Raw genomic sequence first — 22,102 nt, forward strand, 5'->3', positions numbered from 1 at the left:
ACCAAGTACTGCATCATAGCACTCCTCACAAGTGAAGCTTTGCCATTTATTTGTAAAATTATTTAAACAGTGACTTTCACTTAGCTGGAAGCTCCAAGAGAGTAGAAATTATGTGTGTTCTTGTTCTCTGTCATATTGCTGTTGCCTCTATCTGTGCCTATTGCCTGTAGTTCCTGAAACACAGTCTTAACTAGGTAAATCATGAACACAGATGAATAATGGTCCACAAACATCCTTTTGACAAACATCAGACCAGAAGTTCTGGATCCTTGTATTCTGTCCCTGGCTTACAACTGACCTGTCAGTTCTCTCTTAACCTTTCTGTTTTGGTATCTAAAACTTAATGATACCTGCTCTGCCTACAGGGCAGATGGTCACAGGGTACTGTGAACATTAAATGAGAAATGTGAAGATACTTTGAAAAGTCTAAAATGCTATTCAAATATAAAATTACATGAAATAGTGATATAAGTGGAAGACACTGTCATGGATAGTAATACATGGGCCATGTTACTGTTATTTATTCTTTAAGCCATAGGAATTGCATTTCAAAGTGGAGTTTAATTTCTGCTTCTTGTACATTTGATTTTTTGCTTATTTTACAAATTATAGCTTTCACTATACATTATTTAAGGTTAGTGAATATCATTTCTACTCTGAAAAGCATGAGTCAAAATTGCCTAAGACTGGCCTTCAGATTCCTTTTTATGGTACAGCAAGCCCTACGGTATTAATACAGACCTCATCTTTCATAAATGGCTTATCTGTGTGTTTGTAATTACTTAATACTACATGCTGTGAGGCATAAAGGGATTGTATATGTTACGCTAACAGAATAAGATGGAATAGGAAAACAGTTAAATTGAATGGATACTTTGTTGTATTTTTGGAACAGGGCAAGATACCTTCAACTTTTAAAACAAACTTTCTATGTTTGGTCATTCCATAATTTTCTTCTACTAGCCCTATTAAAATATATTTATGTCCCCCCCCCCCCCGCCGTTTTCTGTTCCTAGTTCTTCCTAACATCACCCTTTTTTATTCCTTTAATTTTTCTTCTTTTTAACTTCAACAATTTGGGTTGCACGGAAAAAAAAAAAAAACCTGGCACTTAATCAAGAACATGATCTCATTGCTTTCAATGGCTTAGAAAAGAAACATTTTAAAGCAGTTGAAAGATTTCACTTTGGAAAGTAGGTACTGCATAACTAAGTGTGTTGGTTCCCAGCAGAGCCTTGAGTAACCTCTTTCCAGCCATCCTCATGTTTTTTCTCTTCTACTTCCTGTCCAGTGAGCAATAGCCTAGGTTTAAAAAAACAAAAAAACAAAAAAAAAACAGTAAGACTTTTCCTTTTGGCTCTCTTGCCAGTGTATTGTTTTCTGTTCTTTCATCCTGTGCATAATACTTTTATATTTTTGTAGCACAATTATTTCTATGTTTCTTCATCTGTATGGACATGAAATAAAACTTTTAGTTCCCTTCTGCTCACACAAACCCTCCAGGCCTTTTCAGAGTTCCCTTAGGTATTTCTGGGAGTCTATGAGTGGAATGTAATGTGTTTAGGAACATGAAGTGAATATTCTTTTCTTACAGCCTGCTTGGGAAGTCCATCCTCCTTGAGCCACCCCAATATGGTACCTTTTCATTGCCACTGGTGCTGGGTCTCCTGTGAGGGACAGTAGCCAGGAATTCTGTCTTTAGTGCTTTCAGAGCTGCCAGTCTTCAGAGTGCCCAGGTGGTACACGGCTGAATTAGAGAGTTCCCCCTACCTCTCATCTCTGTGCCACACTTTGTACCCAAATTCCAAAGTAGCAGAATTGGTGCTCACAGTTTCAGCCTCTCTTGAAAAGGTTTCTTATCTTTTCGATCTATCCTTTTATTTCTGGGCTCAAAACCAGTTCAGAGAGCCAGATGGAAAAAGACACCATGCCTTCTTCCATTGTCCTTATTTCATCTCACCCCCCTCCTGCTAACCCTCTCAACCGCCTTTAGACTCCTGCTGAAATTTGCATCATTCATGGTGGTTGCTGAATTCTTAATCATTCTTGGAATTAGCTCAGATAACCTATTATATCTTTAAAAGCTGGTTTTTGAATAAGTACCTTTGCTACAAAATTCAAAAGATACAAAAAATATGTCCAGTGAAAAGTCTAGCACCTCCATCCCTGAGGTTTCAAGTTCCCCACCATGGGGGAATCGGTATTATCAGTTTCTTCTGTATCCTTCTAGAAGTGCTTTATGCATGTATAAACAAATCTATGTAGTTAACATATATATTCTTCCCCACTCTCTCCCTACTCCTTTGCAAATGACTTACATGCTTTGCTTGTTCTGTTCGTTTCACTTGGAGACTGTTTTGTATTAGTACATTAGGAATTTCCTTATTTTTTTATGGCTGCATTGTATGGTTATACCATAACTTATTTATATTGTCCCCTAATGGCGGGCATTTAGGTTGCTTCTAATTTTTCCCTATTACAAATAATGCCACAGAGAATAACTTCTATCATAAGTTATTTTGCCTGTCTATATCTGTGGGATAAGTCCCCAGAACTGGAATTGCTAGGTTGAAGATTATATAATTTGGAACCTGCTACATTTACAGTTAATAAATTTTTAGGAGTTAGTTTGTTTTTGATTTCTAGCTTATATTCTAGACTCCTCCTTTTAATAAATGAGCAGTCTTACCACCTCATTTTATTTGGTGATTGCTTAGGCAGTGCCCAAGGAACATAAATAAATGGACCAGGTGTAAGGAAAAAAATAGATTTAGTTTTTGTTTTCATACTTTTCTTAGAGATAAAAGTATAAAGAATTATTTCTCTATCCTGGAACAAACCTCAGTACGCTCAGTGGTAAATGGCGGCAGATACTTAGTGTCTAGAGATGGTAGGGACTGTGGTGAACTGGAGGGTGTTTGCCTTACATAAAGGGAGGCAGTGCCATTCAACTCCAGCCAATTTTTGGCACACAACATATTACAAACTCGGTGGTGACTCAGTGGTGACAGATGCTGTATTTTTTTTTTTCTTTAAAAACAGAAGTCTTCATATTTATATTCAGTGTCCTAACTTTAAAATTCCATGTAGACTAAACAAGATACATCCATGGGATTGATCCAGCTTGGCTAAGCCTTCAGTTTATGCCCTCTGCTGTTGTATATACAGAGGTGGGTTTTTGGTCTATTTCGCTAGCTCTGACTCCCACTTATTCTGGTTCTTCATTGTCTGCTATCAACTAGATACTGCCTCTAGATGTTCCATTGATTGTTAAATATTTAGTTCTGTATATCATCGTCTTCTTAAATTTGTCTTCCTTAAAGTAAAGGACATTTGGAATTTCCTTCACCCTTGATGACAGTGTACAGAATTAGGAGATTCTAATATCTCATTTCTGTTCATTTGGTGACCATATCCTGTGACTCCAACAGGCATTTTTCTATTTTATCTTATTTTATTATTTTTTTAAAGATTTCATTTGTTTGAGAGAGAGAGGGAGAGTGAGTGCATAAGCAGGGAGAGCAGCAGGCAGAGGTAGAAGCAGGCTCCCTGCTGAGCAAGGGGCCCAATGCAAGACTCAATCCCAGGACCCTGGGGTCATGAGCCAACCCAAAGGCAGACACTTTTTTTTTAAAATTTTATTTTATTTAACAATTAGAGATCACAAGTAGGCAGAGAGGTAGACCAAGAGAGAGAGGAGGAAGCAGGCTTCCTGCCGAGCAGAGAACCTGATGCGGGGCTCTATCCCAGGACCCTGGGATCATGACCTGAGCTGAAGGCAGAGGCTTTAACCCACTGAGCCACCCAGGCGCCCCCCAAAGGCAGACACTTAACCAATTGAACCACCCAGGTGTCCCAGCATTTTCTATTTTAGATGTGTAGATTGTTAGAACTTTAGCAGGCAGGATCAGAAAATACTGCTATTCATTATGTTCTCTCCATGATCTCTGCCAGAATTCTTTCTAGATTTTGATCATTATTTGAAGGAGCTGGGAGGATATGATCATAGATGTTAATAAGTATTAAAATCTTAGCAAGAAAGGTTTTTCTGTCTGTAGTCATTCATGGCATCCTTTGAGTATGCTTTGTTCTGTGAGGTATTGGAAGAGGAATTAATACTTGGAGCCAAAGTCTCCAAACATTGAATTATGATTACTGTTGGATCAAAAACTCTTACCTATCTACTTCATGTTTTTTTTAATCCCACGTTTCAGAATTTCCTACTAGAGAGGGTTATACAATTGTCTGTATTACCTCTTCCCTCCCTCTTGTCAGAGACTTCCATTGCGCCCACCCCAGTTCATCAAAGGTGATTACACAGCTTTGAGGAAATAAAAATAATTTATTTCAGATGGTTGGAAACTACTGCCACTGATGCTTTTTCTCAAATGGCCAAGGTCATATACTCATAATTAGAGTAATTAGAAAGTTAGTTAGAAGCACTATAAAAAATTGAGTTTGGTGGTGGTGGGGAAACTTGGGACAATGAGTCCTTGCAGTTACTGGGGAAAAGCAAGCCATGTCCAAACAGTTCTTGGCTGAGAGCTGTCTAGCTCTCAATTTCTGCATACTCATGAAACTATTTTCTCATAGTTTAGTTTTCCAAATAACTTCCCTACTAGAAAGCCAGTATTCTCAATACAAGCCATTACATTGTTTTTCTGATAGCCGCCTTAAGGTAGTTTCCCTTAGGTTACAGTAACCTTTTTGAAAGATTGATGGTTCATATCTACAAAGGAGCAAGAAAACTAACATTTCTGGGTGCCTACTTCAGGAGCCTTTTTAGTGGTATTTTAGTCCTCATAGTGACCCCTTCAGGTAGAAATCACTGCTCACAGTTCACAAAGGAGGAAACCAGTGCTTAGCGAGATTAAGACATTTCTACAAGATCAAACTGCTAACAAGTGGTAGAAGCTGCGATTTCAAACATCTTCCTCCAGGTCTCTTATTTTTTGTATTATTCTGTTATACTCCCAGTTTTAAATTTTAGAAAGACTATTTTGTTAATGGTGTGTCACATGGAAAAGAATGGAGGTAAGGAGGACAGTTGGAAACCATGGCATCAATATAGCAGAAGAGAAGGTTTCGAGTAAGATAGAGAAAGGTACAGATAAAAGAACCTGCTAAAAGGGATAATTAAACCATTGGTTTAGCATATACTTGTGTTTTGTTTCAGTTCACTGTATAAAGAGTAGATTTTTCAAGCTATAAATTCCAGTTTAAAATGACAACCTATCAAATATATGTTGAAGTTATTAATGCTTAATATTTGGGGATATGGCATAAAGTGTAAATCAGAATTTTAAGACTGAATCATTCTCTGCCCTTTGTAGAGATTGTCTTTAATATGAATGTGCTTGATAGATATTTTTAAACCTTCCCTTTTGTTTATGTGTTAACTCATATAAAAAAAAAGTAGTAGAGATCATGGGATACAGATTTAGCACATTTTAAAATGCTGGTCAGACATAATACGAAAGAATTTAAAACTGATTTGAGTCTAGAAATTATTCCAAAGATTGAACATTTCTTGCTACTTATTATTAGATATAAATCCATAGTACAGAGAGTGCTTTTTGAGAGCTAGTAGTATTTGGTAGATAGAGTAAACAATTTTAAAATATTAATACTGTATATTTGTATGGTGCATTACACTTTATAATTGTCGTTATAGTTTGAGAACTCATGAGTTCGTCAGTAGATATCTGAGGAAAATAACTCAGAATAAGGGATCTGAAATATATAGAGATTATATTACAGCAAATAAAATTGAGGTAAGCCATTATGGTTTTGGAGTGGAATTTGTGATCTTGCTGGGAATGGTCAGGGCAGGGGGAACATAAAGGAGCAAAAGAAAGAGAAAATGTGATGATATCTGCACCCCCAGGATTTTAAAGATGAGTACGAGAAGCCGTGGGCTCCCTAACTTGGGTAGAGAGCCTTTTCTCATGACTTGAGATGCTTTTTTATGTCTGTGCAGTCAGGCAGTACAAAATGTGAGGCTTGAAAATAGCTGTAGTAGATTGTGAGGAACGCAGGGAATAAAAGAAAGATGCCTACGGTGTTAGAAGTTTGGGGATAAAGTGTAAGTTGGCTCCTTGGAATTCATTTGATTTCAGCTTCAGTGGTAAAACATTATCTGATTGGCCATCTCCTTATTTTGAATTATATATTAGCATATTCTCCTGAGATGTGGAAGGTAAAACATTCTCTGTTTCTCTTGCAAGGGAGAGGATATGAATTCCCTCATCCTCTACCTTTGTATCCTCCTTTTAGCACTCACCTCCTAGTAAATGGACAAGAGGATGCTTCAGAGTTAGTCATATGAGTAGTTGATGTTGCTCTCTGAAGTCAATTTAATGGATGCTGGGAATGCCCCCAAAATAACATTTCTATTAACCTGTTGTTGATATTATCAGAAATTCTACCATTACCAATTCATGATAAATTTCCTATTAAATTGGGTCATCCCTAGTAAAGCTATTGATTTAATTTCTACCTAGCCAAGATAATATTTAGTATTTTTAATAGAAATTTTCAACCATAGGTTCCTGTTTGACCTGGCCTTCCTAGTAGCTCCCACTTCTCTGATTTCATGTTCTGTTGTTCATGCAACTCTAGCCACAGTGGCTAGAGTCCTCAGTGGTATTCTTTAAACATGGTAGACAGTTTCTGCCTCAAGATCTTGATCTTGAGTGCTTTCTCCCCTTTATCTACATGGCTTGCTTCCTAATGTCTTTCAAATCTTTACTCTGATTTAGCTTTATCGCTGAGGCTTTCTCTGAGCCACCCTACTTAAAGTTTTAACGCCTCCACCCACAATCCCTAAATGCTTTCTCAGCTTTATTCTTTTCTGTTTTACCTACCATGATCTAAATACTGTATATTTCACCTTTAAAAAAAAATATATATATATATATTTATTTATTTCTTGCCTGTCTTTCACCACAAGAATGTAAGCTGTATGTGAACAGGGACTTTGTTTACTTCATTGCTGTATTTCCCAGTATAATTTCTCACATGTAATAGATGCTCAGTAAATATTTGTTGAAAAAACATAAATGAGTGAATACAAGGTACTGTATGACTTGAGATGCTTTTTATGCATAAAATGATTGACACATAACAAGAAGTGCCTGTAGGGAAAAGTGGGTACCAAACAATTATCTCATATCTTTTGTTATGTTGTTTCTCAAAATATGTTAAATTGTATTAATCCCTCTCCAATAAATACTTGCCCAGAGCCAACTATGAACAGCTTCTGTTAGCATATTTGTAACAATTCTGAACTCAACAAAACCTTCAAATTTCGTGCATTTATAAAGACCCTGCATTTCTGGATGACTAACTGGAATTTTTGCTTTTACTTATTGGTAAACTAGTGTGAGCAGTAACTTGGGAGTCAATGTTTCTGGCTCCTATTTTCAGATTTTTTTTTTTTTTAAATCTGTAAACAGAGGTAATTGGAATACACTGTTAACATCTATTCTAGCTTAATCTAAGATTTTATGATTTATCTTAATATAGCTTAATGAAATCTCTTATCCAATTGTATAATTATTTCATTTATTAAGCATTGGGAAACTGCTAGGATAGGGAAATGCAAAACAGGAAGAAAATATTGGATCTTTCAGAAATGCAGAATTACAAGTTTTTGTTCTAAAAGTTATTTATCAGTATATTACATACTCTGCCTGCAGAAGAAAATAGAGGCTTCAAAGCTGTATGAATGCTTGAGCTGTGGATCAAGGCATGTGGATTGGTTCTGTGAGTAAATTGTTATATTTTAACATCAAAATATTCTAAATATATGTCAGTGGAATTTATTTGTGTATGTTAATCCAGGGGATAGTTCTGTTTTTGAATGATAGTAACACAGACTTTAAAAATTTTTTGTAATGATGATAGCCTCTACCTTCAAATTAAATTTTCCTGTTGCAGTGAAGCAGAATTCTGTCAATGTTACCTTCAATTAATTTAAGGTTGTTTTTTTTTTTTGAGATTTTATTTATTTATTTGACAGAGATCACAAGCAGGCAGAGAGGCAGGTGGGGGTGGGGGCGGCAGGCTCCCTGCTGAGCAGAGAGCCCGATGTGGGGCTCGATCCCACGACCCTGGGATCATGACCTGAGTGGAAGGCAGGGGCTTTAACCCCCTGAGCCATCCAGGCACCCCAAATTTGTTTTAACATTTAAGTGTAAGTATTCAGCTTAGAGTATTGATTGATATGGGCAATAATAGGAAACATTTTGGGTAACATTATTCTCAGAATTGTCTTCATACCTAGACATTACATTTCATACACCAGTTGTGGCATTGCCATATTAGTAGAGTTCTTTCTTATTCTCTAAACCAGTAGTTTCCAAGTAGCATTACCTCAGGAGCTGTTTAAAAGTTTTCATGGAATGGTGCCTGGGTGGCTCAGTCTGTTAAACATCTGATTCAGTTTGGGGTCAAGTCAGGATTTCAAGGTTGTGGGACTGATCCCTGCGTCAGGCTCCGCACTCAGCATGGAGTCTGCTTGAGACTATCTCTCTCTCTCCCCCTCTACCCCTCCCCTCCGCTTGCCCACACTCTGTCCCTCTTTGTCTCCTAAATAAATAAATAAATGAAATCTTTAAGGAAGAAAAGTGTTCATGGATTCCTACACCCAATTATTTGGATTCAGTAGGTCCAGAGTTGGCTAAGGATTCTGTGTTTAATTCTGATGCATAGCACAGTTTGGGAACAACTGTTCTGAACTGATGTGGAGAGGAAATGCTGTCTGCTACAATGTATTGGTACTGCAATTCAATAAGAATGAAGTAGGGTCATGGTGTAACTTAACTGTAAGAACCCCATGAGAGTCAAGCACCCTGAGACTTCCATAGTAGGGAATGCAAAATAGGATGATATAAACAGTAGCCACTTCATATATTTTGAACATAATAAATTTTAAAAATCTGAAACTACAATTCTTTCAGAAATAAAAGCCCCAAGAAAGTGGTGTCTAAACCAACACAGATATAAAGGTGGTCATGATTGGAGTCAAGTACATTTGAGGCACATATAAAGGCAGAGATGTTGTCTCAGCCTCTTACCTAGGATAAGTATTTCCTAACATTTCACAGTATAGTTCTATAGAGTTTCCTAGTGACCTTCTGTTAATAATAGAGAAATGTCTATTTTTATTTTCAGGTTATACCATTATTTTAGAATGGGAAAAGAGTAGGGAATACTTTGAAGGTAATGTCAAAAACCACCACATATCTTAAAGTAATCAAAACCTATAATTCCTTTATTTGACCACCATAGTAAATTCTCGAGGATATGTGGCAGTCATATGGTTCCTCTGATTAATTGTGTTTATTGATAAAGCTTCAAGATCATCCAACGATGAAGTATAGTAGCCTAGAGACTCCTTTCTAGAGGCCGTAAGAAGCAGGAATGTTCCACTCTCTCCTATCTATTCATGAATTAGTTCAACAAATATTGTAGTGCCTATTACCTTCCAGATACTAGGGCAGGTATAGATAATGGACAATAGTGACATAGATAATAGACTATAAGTACATGATACACTGAAGATTAATATTTGCTTAGAAGAAAAAGAAAGGAAAAGTGAAATTGTTTTTGCTTTTTAAAAAAAGCCGACTTTAGGGAAGGGATGTCTGGGATAAAAAGAGGCCTGGTTCAGTTACCATCATAGATATTTAATCACTGCCTCTTGAATGAATGTGCAAAAAAACTGGTCTGCAAATTTAGTACATATAAAATTGACTTGGTAGTGGGAGAAAGTAATATAATTTTAGGTCTAGGACAAGAAAACTAATAGTTCCCTGTATTCTGCTCTGATTAGGTTCTTTGCAGAAGTATTGTGTTGAATTTGGGGAGCCACTTTTTAAGAGAAGACATTAGGGATCATGACAAATGAAGAAACCGTGTCAAATTGGAATCAGGACTGGGAATATTTACCATGGAGACTCTTTGCAAGATTATGCAGATAATTTTAAAAGCTGCCTTGTGAAAGAGAAAAGAAGAAATTTAGTCTGTATTGATTCAGCCAGATGAGTGGGTTGAAGTTATAAGAAACCATTTAGAGTCTATAAAAGGAAGATCTTTATCAGCAAAACTCTTCCATTAAATTTCCATGTTACTGGAGATGTAGGAGAAGCTACATGAGTCTATAGGTCTTTAAAATTTTGACAAGTAGTAAATGTAATAATTCTTTTGGAATAAAAATCCCCATAATATGAGATATCCTTTAATCATGAATCATAATGAGTAAAACTTGATGTAAATATTAGATTTTTTAGTGGTGTATCTTTTGCTCAACTTGTTGCATAGTACCTATCACAATTAAATATTGCCCCAGAAAAATTGTAAATTGTGTCCCTAAAATTCTATTTGCAGAAAGATGAAGCCTGACGTAAGTACATATATACTTATAATTCTAATAAGAAAAGGAAAGGTCCATTAGCTGATTGACAGTGGGCAAGTAGTGTCTTGTCTTATTTCCCTACCTCAGGGATTGTGAGATTAAATGAGTTTGTATGTATAAAGCACTTATCCAGTGAGTGTCTGGCCCATGGAAGTATACATTAAATAGTGGTAATAGTTGTTATTTACAGATTTTAACTGCTTGGAGGCATTATTTGAGAAATTAATATTCTCATCTAGATGAGTTTTTAAAAATTTGTAATATCTGTGGTTCTGTTTTCCTTACATCACCAAGCATTTTACACTGCAGAACTCTGCATGTGCCTCTCAAATCATAGCTAAATGTAGTAAGGCCTCATTTATCTAGCATTGTCCAGGGGAAAATATTTGACATAAATGAAACACTTTCTGATTACTTCCTAAAATGTAAACTTGTAACCATTTCAACTTTTAAAAATGAGTGTATCAGGGCACCTGGATGGCTCAGTGGTTTAAGCCTCTGCCTTCGGCTCAGGTCATGATCTCAGGGTCCTGGGATCAAGCCCCGCGTCAGGCTCTCTGCTCATCAGGAAGCCTGCTTACCCTTCTCTCTCTGCCTGCCTCTCTGCCTGCTTGTGACCTCTGTCTGTCAAATAAATAAATAAAATCTTAAAAAAAAAAATTAAAAACGAGTGTATCACATACTTACCTGCCTTTTGTGTTTAAACAAAACAAAGGCCCCTAAACATGATTTTAACTTTTTGAAAAGCTAGTGTTAGATGTATGATGTATAATTAAATAGTTGTTTTCATGTATTTCATTTTGTTCTTTTCAGGGAGCTATCATTTTTTCTGTGGTAAAGCTTTTTATACACTCCCAACCACTTTCTAAATTTCTATATCTAATCTACTCCTGAATGTAGAAACCAGATATTCAGGCTTGTTAAGAATTACATGTTAAAATGATTAAGATGTCTGGAATTTGCTTTAAAATAATTAACAGCTCCCCTCCCTTCTTAATTATTCAAGCTGGGTGATAGGCACTTAAGCATTTATTACTGTGTTCTAACTGCCCTTGTACATATTTGCAAATTTTCATAATAAAAAGTTTTTAAAACCACCATTAGGGAAAGGAATTGTATGGTAGCTATATGGAGGTCTATGTATATTTATTTCTTAATTTTTATCTTTATACGGATTCACAGGAAACTTAATAGTATTTATCTTTGGACAAAAGGACTGAGAGCTAAGGGGAAGGGATATTCACTTTATTTTTTCTAGTGGAGTTTTTTAAGACCCTTTTTACCTTCATGTATTCTGTTTATTGATCTCTCTTTTTAAAAAAAAAAAAAAGATTTATTTATTTATTTGAGAGAGAGAGAGAACATGAGTGAGAGGGGCAGGAGGAGAGGGAAAGAGAATCTCAAGCAGACTCCATGCTGAGAATGGAGCCTGACACCAGACTCCACTCCATGACCCTGAGATCATGACCTGAGCTGAAACCAAGAGCTGGATGCTTAACTGACTGCACCAACCAGGCAGCCCATACATTTAGTTATGTATTTGTGTATGTGTATATGTCTTGATGTGTATCTAGTCAGGAAGAGGGTTCACTTCTGTAAATTCTGTGAATTCACAGTCTGTAATTTGAAAATACTAATAGCATCTAACTTACAGGATCATGAAGCTGTGTACCTCTTATTTTAACACATTTTTACTTTATTTTAAGTAGTTTAAATGGTTAACACTGGGTTCTGTGTGAGGTGCTGAACGAGCAGTAAGAGGAGCTCTGTAATGGTTGTATTAAGCTTCTGAGAATTCTTTCTTAGTATCCAAATATGGACATAAGGGGTTACTAATTGACGTTTGTACTGTCCACTGTTCCTTCTCCTTTTGATGGCTTGCTTACTGCTTGTACGATAGCTAACTCTTCACCTTCTCTTATGTTTCCCTTTTCATAAAGCCTTATACTCCTTGTTTATGTCTTTCTTCCTTGATTTAAATATTCTGTCCTTCCTGTGTTTACTCTTATTGAATGAAACAGATGCTGAACTGCACAGCATAAATTCAATTGTATATCACCAGTGATATACTGGATTCACAATTAAGCACCTCCTGAAGGTGAGAGTATAAATTATTTCCTCTTTGAGAGGCAATTTGACAAATGTATCATAACTTAAAATGTATATATTTTTTGTCATAACAATTTTTCTCCTGGGAATTTATCATGAAGTTATATTCACCCTCGTACAAAGATGTATGAAGAAACTGAGTGGTGGTTGGGTGGAAGAGAAAAAGGAGTTTGGGGTGGGAGGCAGATTATAGTAGTTCTTTCGAAATTCATCTTTTCTTTAGGAAAAAAGACAAAAAAATTAATCTTTTCCTTTACTACTTTTTATGTAAAAAAGTAGGGTTAAAAAAAAAAAAAAGCTTTCTTACTACCTGTGGGTTATACAGCATCTACAGGCTTTTATTTCTAATGGATTTTCTGGATTATATTTTTCTTCAGTAGTCAACAAGGCTGACAGTAGGCTTCTTCATTGTTCAGCCTTTGTGTAGGATTTTGACAACCCTAAATTAATCATTTGATAATTGAGTCCATTTCTGATAGTAGGAATTTTTATAATTTTATTGCATAAATGTGTTTGTATGTATATCTATTTTATAGATCGTTTATCCTTCCTGACCATATTCCAAATACATGTTTCTGTTCTTAACCCCAACTCCGTGACCTGATGACTACCTGTTTTTCTCTCTGTGCTCAGGTACTTACATATGTGTTATATGTATGCATATAGCTCTACCGCTGACATAAGACATACACATCCAAAGGGTTTTTTTTTATTTATTGTATTTTTTGAAAAACCTGGTCATATTATACTCATTTGATTGCATTTTGGTTTTTTTTTTTACTCAACAAATGAAATGTGCAAATCCAACACCAAGGTACCTAATAAAACTAATTTATTCTTTTTAATGATTGCATTGTGTTAATTGATCAGAGTAAATTGTAATATATTCAGCCATTTCTGTATTGATTGAAACATCTCTGTTTATAAAGACTAAGAATTTGGAAAATAAGTGACAGTAAGCATCTTTGTACATATTAGGTATGATTACTTATATTTCTATATGCTAGATTACCAGGATTTGGACTACTAGGTTAAAGGTATATGTACTTTAAATTTTATACATGGTGCTAGATTCCTTTGAAAAGGATGGAATAATTCACTTAGATAATGAAATAAAACAGTACCCTTTTGAGAAGGTATTAATCAGTCTTTTACATTTTTGCTAAAGTGATATCTCATTGTTAAACTACATAATTGTTATTTTGCTTTTAGTAAGTTTGAGTATTTTTTATAAACTTGACAACTTGAGTCTACTCTCTACATGTCAAATATTTTTTCTGGTTTAATTTCTGAGTTTGTTTATGCTTTTTTTTTCACTTATTATGTCTAGGAAACTAAACTTTTATGTCTATCTTTTCAAGTTTCTCCTCTTTTTTTTTTTTAAAGATTTTATTTATTTATTTGACAGAGACAGAGAGAGATCACAAGTAGGCAGAGAAGCAGGCAGAGAGAGAGGAGGAAGCAGGCTCCCCGCTGAGCAGAGAGCCTGATGCGGGGCTCGATCCCAGGATCCTGGGATCCTGGGATCACGACCTGAGCCGAAGGCAGAGGCTTTAACCCACTGAGCCACCCAGGCGCACCTCAAGTTTCTCCTCTTTGTTAAGATTGTTTAGAATACTTGTCATCTTATAAATTATGTTGTAGAATGTATTGCTGTGGTTTATTTCTTTTGTTTGTCCTTCTTTAAACTGCCCAGAGTTTATTTTTTTAATAAAGAATGTAAGAGGGGTGCCTGGGTGGCTCAGTGGGTTAAAGCCTCTGCCTTTGGCTCGGGTCATGATCCCAGGGTCCTGGGATTGAGCCCCATCAGGCTTTCTGCTCTGCAGGGAGCCTGCTTCCTCCTTTCTCTCTCTCTGCCTGCCTTTCTGCCTACTTGTGATCTCTGTCTGTCAAATAAATAAATAAAATCTTAAAGAAAAAAAAAAGAATGTAAGATAAAGATCTGGGGTTTTTTTTGCTAGATGACAGCCAGTTTTGTGGTGATAATTAAAAAAAATAATAATTTATCCTTTCCTGCAGAAATAGAATTTAACTTCTGACTTGTACATTTTTCATATGTGCTAGAATCTGTATTTAAGTTCTTCATTCTGTTCCTCTGATCTGTTTTTATTCCTAAGCCAATGCCATGTTGATTTTATTAGTATCTTTTTTTTTCTTTTTAAGATTTTTACTTATTAATTTGACAGAGAGAGAGAAAGCACACAAGCAGGGAGAGCTGCAGGCAGAGGGAGAGGGAAAATCAGGCTTCCCTCTGAACAGGAAGCCTGATGTGGGGCTTGATCCCAGGATCCCGGGATCATGACCTGATCTGAAGGCAGATGCTTAACCGAGCCACCCAGGCGCCCCTTGATTAGTGTCTTTTGACTGTATTCTGAAACATGGTCAGTGAAGTACACTTTTGGTTTTCTCTTTTTTCTGGGTAGTTCTTGGACTTTCTGCTTTATAATTTTAAGGTCGTATAAAAATTAAAGAACAAATCTTTGGGGGTTATTTCTCTATACAGTCATTGGGGCAAAGTTCTATGAATGAAATATTTTTCCCATTATTTTTGTAGGAGTTTCTCTCTAAACTAGGGAAAATTTTTTATTATTTATTTTAACTGTATTGTATTCTTGATAATTTATTTTTATTAATTTCAGTTTTCTTTTACTGGAATTGTCTGCATTTTCTAGGTATTCCATTAGGTCATTAGCAAAAAGATATTTTTCTCTTTCATTCTGATATTTATGTGAGTTAATTCATTTTTGTATCTTAATTAGTTGCTATAATCTTCAAGTCAGTGTTTATTTTAAAGGGATTAGTGGACTTCCTGTTCTTTTTTTTTTTTTTAAGATTTTATTTATTTATTTGAGAATGAGAGAGAGAGTGAGCGAGTATGAGCAGAGTAGTGGGCAGAGGGAAAAGCAGGCTCTCCACTGAGCAGAGAGCCCTATGTGGGGCTTGATTCCGGAACTCTGGGATCTTGACCTGAGCCGAAGGCAGACATTTCAGTGAGTGAGCCACCCAGGCACACCTGGGCTTCCTGTTCTAACCCCTCATTTTATTAATTTGATTTATTGAATGAGTAATAACATTCATATGATTAAAATAATAAAAAAAGTTTCCTGTGAACACTCTCCTTCCTACCCTTTCTCTAATCTTTTCTGTTTCTACCCTGTACTCAAAATAACCACTGTCGGTTCTCTTCTGCAGTTCATCAAATTTCCATACAGAAGCAAGTTCTTAATATAGGTATATACATAAACACACGCATATGTACACTGTATGTACATATTTATTGTGTTCATGCAACCTTAGTTTTATTTGAAATGGTTATAGTGTTTTGCTACATATGGTACTTGCTACTGTTCTTTTTTCAAAAATGCTTATTTTTTTTCTACTTTTTCCCATAGAGCTTTTGTTAAAAATGGTTGCTGAATTTTATCAAATGCCTTTTCAGCATCTATTGATACAATGATATGATGTTTTTTCTCCTGAATTTGTTGATGTCTTGGATTATAAAGGGACCACTGTCATATTTCTGCAATAATTATAGTAGGATATTATTTTTCACATGTGGCTGGACTCTGTTGTCTACATTGTTTTTGTTTTTGTTTTTTTTAATTCAGAATTATACTTTTAAGTGAAATCGGTGGATGGGTATATTTTATGTGCTAGTACCTTTACTAGATTTGGCTTTGTGTTGTTTTGACCTAAAAATGGCTTGGAACATTTTTTGTATTTTTCTATGGTTTGATATTAGTAGAATAATTTTTTTTAAATATTTTATTTATTTATTTGACATAGAGAGATCACACGTAGGCAGAGAGGCAGGCAGAGAGAGAGAGAGTGAGGGAAGCAGGCTCCCCACTGAGCAGAGAGCCCGATGTGGGGCTCGATCCCAGGACCCTGGGATCACGACCTGAGCCAAAGGCAGAGGCTTTAACCCACTGACCCACCCAGGCGCCCCATAATTTTTTTTTTTTTAAAGATTAAGAATCTACAGAGAACCCAGCTTGTCTTGGTATCTTTTTCTATAGTAGGTTTTTAATTATCTTTAACTTATGGTGTTTGGTTCTACTCAAGAATTCATTTCTCTTGGGTTAATTTTGATATTTTCTATTTTACTGGGAAATCATCTTCTCTTTTAGGTTTTCAAATTCTGCCACGTAATTGCATTTGTGTGTGTTACTGTTTTTGTTTTTTTTTTTAGTTTTGTCTTGTTTTCTTAGTTATCTCCTATGCTTGTGGTTTTCTCTTTTATTCTGAATTTTGTCTCTTTCCGCACCTTGTTTAACCCACTCACTAGACTGAGTGATTATTTCATCATCATTCTAAGGGGTGCCTTTTAGATTTATTTATGTCCTCTATACTTTTTTTATATTAGGTTAATTTTGAATATCTCTTAGTTTCTTCTTCCTAGTTTACTTTTTTAAAATTTTTAAAAAAGATTTTATTTATTTATTTGATAGAGAGGAAGACATAGGGAAAGAGGGAACACAAGCAGAGGAGTGGGAGAGGAAGAAGCAGGCTTCCTGCCAAGCAGGGAACCCAGTGCAGGGCTCCATCCTAGGACCTTGGGATCATGACCTTAGCTGAAGGCAGCTGCTTAACTGACTGAATCACTCAGGTTCCCCCTTCCTAGTTTATTTTGATATATTTTATTTCTTCTCTTATTTCTTTTTTACAGAGTATTTTTCTCCCTTGTCTTTTAAAAAAAATTAAAATTCTTAGAGCCATAAATTTACTTGTAAATATAAATATTGTTGGATCACATGGGTTTTAATTATTTTTATTCTATTTTTTGTCATAACTTACACATAAAGCATAATTTCCCTTTTGATTTCCTATTTGATCCAAATATTATCAAGTGTCATCTCATAGTTTTTACAGAAAGAAATTGTTGTAATTTTTTTTCTTAATTTTTGAGGTATATATCTCTGAAATAACTTAAAACTTTTATTATGACCATGTTTAGGATCAGTCATGGTGATAAACTTAGGAAAAAGTACCTCTTTTTTGTTAGAGGATTACAAGGTATTTTTAAAAATCATATTTATTAATAATATAATTAAATTTGTTATTTTCTTCTTTCCAACTATATTTGTCCATTCTAGAAGGTATGCTGAAATTACTCAGTATATTTGTATTTTTTTAAATGAATTTATTAAAGTTCTAATAAGTTTTACTTTATTGCCTGCTATGTTGTTTGGTATATAGAGTTTTTTAACTCTTACGATTTAATCATAAACTGTGTATTTTATAATTGTATAACATTTTTCTTTATCCTGGTAAGTACTTTTGACCTTAAAATTAAGCCTTGACTGATACATGTTTCTTTGCAGTAATCTGAAAACAAAATATTCTTTTCCCCCCAAAGATGCTAATTGCTTTCTCTGTTGGCTTCTTGACCTTGAAGAGATGAGACCTTTAGAATACTTTTATTTTCTGCCTCTCTTCCTTTTTCCCCTTATCCTCTTCTTCCTCATGAGATCTTGGAAGTATTTTTACTTCTGCCTACCTTCAACTCACCTGTCTGCAACTCTTTTACTTTGAATAGTTTAGAAATGTATTGAAATATTTTTATGATACAGTCTTTTGTTTCAAGAGTCTTTATCATATAAGTTATCTGTTCCTAGACATTTGGTTATTATTTAACTGTATTATATAATATAATATAAACTGAAAGTTTCATTGATTACAATATTACTCTTCTTTTTCATCTTCCCTGTTACCACATCTCTTTTTCTGGTTTGTTTTTTCTTAGTTAGAGCCCTTTCTCGGTTATGTTTCTTAACTGGGGTACCTGAGAAAATATACTCTGAATTTTTGCATATTTGCAGTTTTTTTCATGTATCAAAATGTAAGCTTGGTTGGCACAGGATTCTTTCGTCTCTGTTGTCTGTAAATGTTCCTTAACTCTATTTTTTAAATTATTTTTTTAAAGATTTATTTATTTTAGAGAGAAGGAGCATGCATGCCGGGGGAGACAGCAGTAGTGGTAAGGGAGAGAATCTCCAGCAGACTCCCCACAAGCACAGAGCCTGAGAGGTGGGGGGCTTGATGTCATGACCTTGAGATCACAACCTGAGCCTAAATCAAGAGTCAGACACTTACCAGACTGCACTACCCAGGCACCCCTCTCTTTAAAGTACAAAAAATGAAGAGGCAATGAGGAGCTGATTCTTTAACCTTTATAGGTTACTTGCTTTTTAGAGCTGGGTGCTTTTTTTTTTTTTTTTTTTTGATTTCAGTTTTTTTTTTTTTTTTTTGTTTTTTTTTTTTTTTTTTTTTAATATAGTTGACACACAATATTCATTAGTTTTAGGTGTACAGCGTAGTGATTCAGCATCTCTAAATGTTACGCTGCGCTCACCACAAGTGTAGCTACCATCTCTCTCCACACAATGCTTTTGCAGTATCACTGACTATATCCCACATGCTGTACCATTTATTCCTATAACTTATTTATTCCAGAACAGGGAGCCTGTATCTCCTACTTTTTTCTTTACCCATTTTGCTCATCCCCCCACCTCTCTTCCCTCTGGCAACCATCAGTGTATTTTCTGTATTTATAGGTCTGATTCTGCTTTTCGTTTGTTTATTTTTTAGATTCCATTTATGAGTGAAATCGTATGGTGTTTATCTTTCTCAATCTGATTAATGTCTGATCCTCAGGGTCCATCCTTGTGATCCCAGATCCCATTCTTCTTTATGGCTGAGTAATATTACATTCAAATATATGCTACATCTTTATCCATTCATCTGTCAGTGGACGCTTAGGGTGCTTCCATATTTTGGCTATTATAAGTAATGATGCAATAAATATAGGGGTGCATACATATTTTTGGTTTTCTGTTTACATTTTCATTGGTAAATCCCCAGTAGTGGAATTACTGGATTATAAGGTATTTCTATTTTTAATTTTTTGAGAAACCTCCATATTGTTTTCCATAATGGCTGTACTCTTTTACATTCTCACCAGCAACACAGGAAGGTTTCATTTTCTCCACATCTTTGTCAATACTTGCTTTTTTTCTGGTTTTTTTTTTTTTTATGCCTCTTCCCCTTTTTAAGATTTATTTATTTATTTGACAGAGAGAGCACACATGCGTGGGGATGGGGGGTGCAGAGGAAGAGGAAGTCTGATGCAGGGCTTGTTCTCAGGACCCTGAGATCATGACCTGAGTTGAAACCAAGAGATGCCTACCTAACTAAGCCATGCAGGCACCCCTGATAATGGCCTTTCTAATGGCTGTGATTTTTAATTTTTATTTAAAACTCATTTAAGTAAGTTTTATATTTATTAAACTCGTTTTTGAAACAATTTTTTTAAAAATCTGTCAATTAAAAAAAAATGTGTCTCCTATGCGGTAAGGCTTTGTGATATTGAGCCCGAGAGTAGAGAATTCATAGCACCACCTTGCTTGCTCTTCTGTCCTTAGAATATTTTAGTTCTGTTGAATATTTAAGTCTGTTTATATCCATAATGTAAATAACATAAACTCAGTGATTTGCAGTTACACCAGTCTGTATCAGTGACTTAATCTCAGTTTCCTCACCTGTGAAATGAAGGTTTTGGTAATTTACTTCCTAGATTGTCTGATTCAGTTGTACCATAGTCGTCACATTTGTAGAATAAAGGTCAGGATTACTATGAAGCATTTATCAGTCTTCCACATATTGTAGAAGTCTTCCCTTTCTAACCCATGTATTTCTCATGCATGTATGTAAAAGGCTGGCCACATAGGTCTACTTAATCCCTAAACATACCTCATTGTCTCCTTTAACTGTTCCTTCTCCCTGGAATCTTCTTCCACTGATTCTCACCTTCCTTCACACCTTGGTTTGGTGGAAGTCTTATTCTGATCTTCAGATAACAGCTGAGATCTCACTTTAACAATCTTCCCAGTTCTCTGTAGCCTAAATTAATCTCTAAATTATTACTCTCGTAAACCTTGTATTTTCAGTCTTATCACATTATGCATTTTATTATAGAGGTATGTGTGTGTAATTTTTATTTGACCTTCTTCTATAGTTTAATATGCTCCTACACTACTGGTACCATATCTTACTCTTATTATGAGTTTGTGCCTATATCAGGGCAAGTAGATATTTATGTTTTAACTGAATTTGAGCAAGAATGAGAAATTTATATTGGCCAGTAATCAGTTTTGTGGTTTAGTTTTGATATTTTGGGAATCAGCAACACTTTCAGTAGATTTTCCTTGTACTTTATATCTACCTTTTTTTAGGACAGGTATTTCTTAAGTCAGCAAGAAAATTAACTACAACAGGAACTTCATTAAAGCTACAATTTAGGATATGCAAATGTGAAAGGTTTCTAACTTTACCCTGTACATTTCGCATATATCATTAGTCACTGTTAGACACTTTGGTCTTGCTTAATATAATTCAGTGCTGAATGTGTATTTTAATGTGAGAGTTTTGACATCAACATTTTTAACTTTTGTGTAATTTATAATCTTAACTTTGAATTAATGGAAATTGTTGCTTCTATAGATTATGGTTTGAAACTGCTAATAAGTTCAGTAAGTAATACATGATCTTCAGCTCCTAAGCTGTGAGTAGTAGATTTCATTTTTTTGTTAAAATCTATGTCTGAATTGAAAGGGGTCATAGGGTCTGATTGGTGAATAAAGCAGTAGAATACTAATCAGAAGACAGAAGTACTGGACTCACTCTATTATTAACTTACACTGTGCTCAGTAATCTAAAGTAACATGGACACTAATCTCCCTTTTTTAAATTGGTAATAATAGTCCCTGCTTCTTGATAGCCTGTGAAGTGCTTTCATCACCATTAAAAAAAAAAAAAAGTTTTAACTTCTTGTAGCTCTTTGAAGTAGTTATTGATCATCCCTATTTTATAGATGCAGAAATTAGGACTTAGAGAAATTAAGTTACTCAAGATATTAAGTACTATTATACTTGGAACTAGACCTCAGAATTTACCCCACAGTTAAGACTTTTAGCTGTAGTCATTTTGTGGTGGGTTTTTTTGCTTATAGGGTGATGCATAAGTGCACTGTTAACTATTATCAAACAGTTTTCTCAAATGTCTCAGTAATATATACATTCCATCACACATTTATATCTTTTTCCCTGGGTGATGTCTGATAACATTAACTATCAGGAGTGTGATTTTATTACTTTTTCCAAGTGAATAATTGTGAAAGCTATCAATATTTTTTTAATCAGGAGTATGATTTTATTACTTTTTCCAAGTGAATAATTGTGAAAGCTATCAATATTTTATTTTTTAAATTTTGCTTCAAGCCAGGATTTCATCTTAAAAGTACAAGGTAATTTTAAAAACATGGTTAGCTGATGTTGACTGTTAATATCTTTTAGTTATATAGTTAAAATTTTTAATCAACATTTGATTAATGAGTATTTCTGAATTTTTCTGTCTTTATTCTACAGAATGGTTAATAACGCTGATCATCTCTAGGAAGGATATTGATTCACCTCATGTAAAGTATGCTCAGTTCCTTTCCAGTGGTGTAAGTATTTTGTCCATTTCTTAATTTTTATCTTCTCAATTGTTTTTAATACAGTGAAGAAATCATTA

At 35.0% G+C, this 22,102-nt stretch overlaps 1 protein-coding gene across 8 annotated transcripts in view; it reads left to right on the plus strand.

Annotated features, from left to right (window-relative positions):
* HMBOX1 (homeobox containing 1) overlaps window positions 1-22,102 on the plus strand; it is a 179,770-nt gene that overhangs the window by 52,446 nt on the left and 105,222 nt on the right. For all 8 annotated transcript variants that reach the window (XM_032855712.1, XM_032855715.1, XM_032855713.1 and 5 more), the window contains exon 2: window positions 21,955-22,034. In XM_032855712.1, the coding sequence (XP_032711603.1) occupies window positions 22,012-22,034 (23 nt within the window). In that variant the 5' untranslated portion in view covers window positions 21,955-22,011. The remainder of the gene's footprint in view (window positions 1-21,954; window positions 22,035-22,102) is intronic.

This window comes from Lontra canadensis, unplaced genomic scaffold (assembly GCF_010015895.1).
Source record: "Lontra canadensis isolate GAN:19392208 unplaced genomic scaffold, GSC_riverotter_1.0 scaffold10, whole genome shotgun sequence".
NCBI lineage: Eukaryota > Metazoa > Chordata > Mammalia > Carnivora > Mustelidae > Lontra > Lontra canadensis.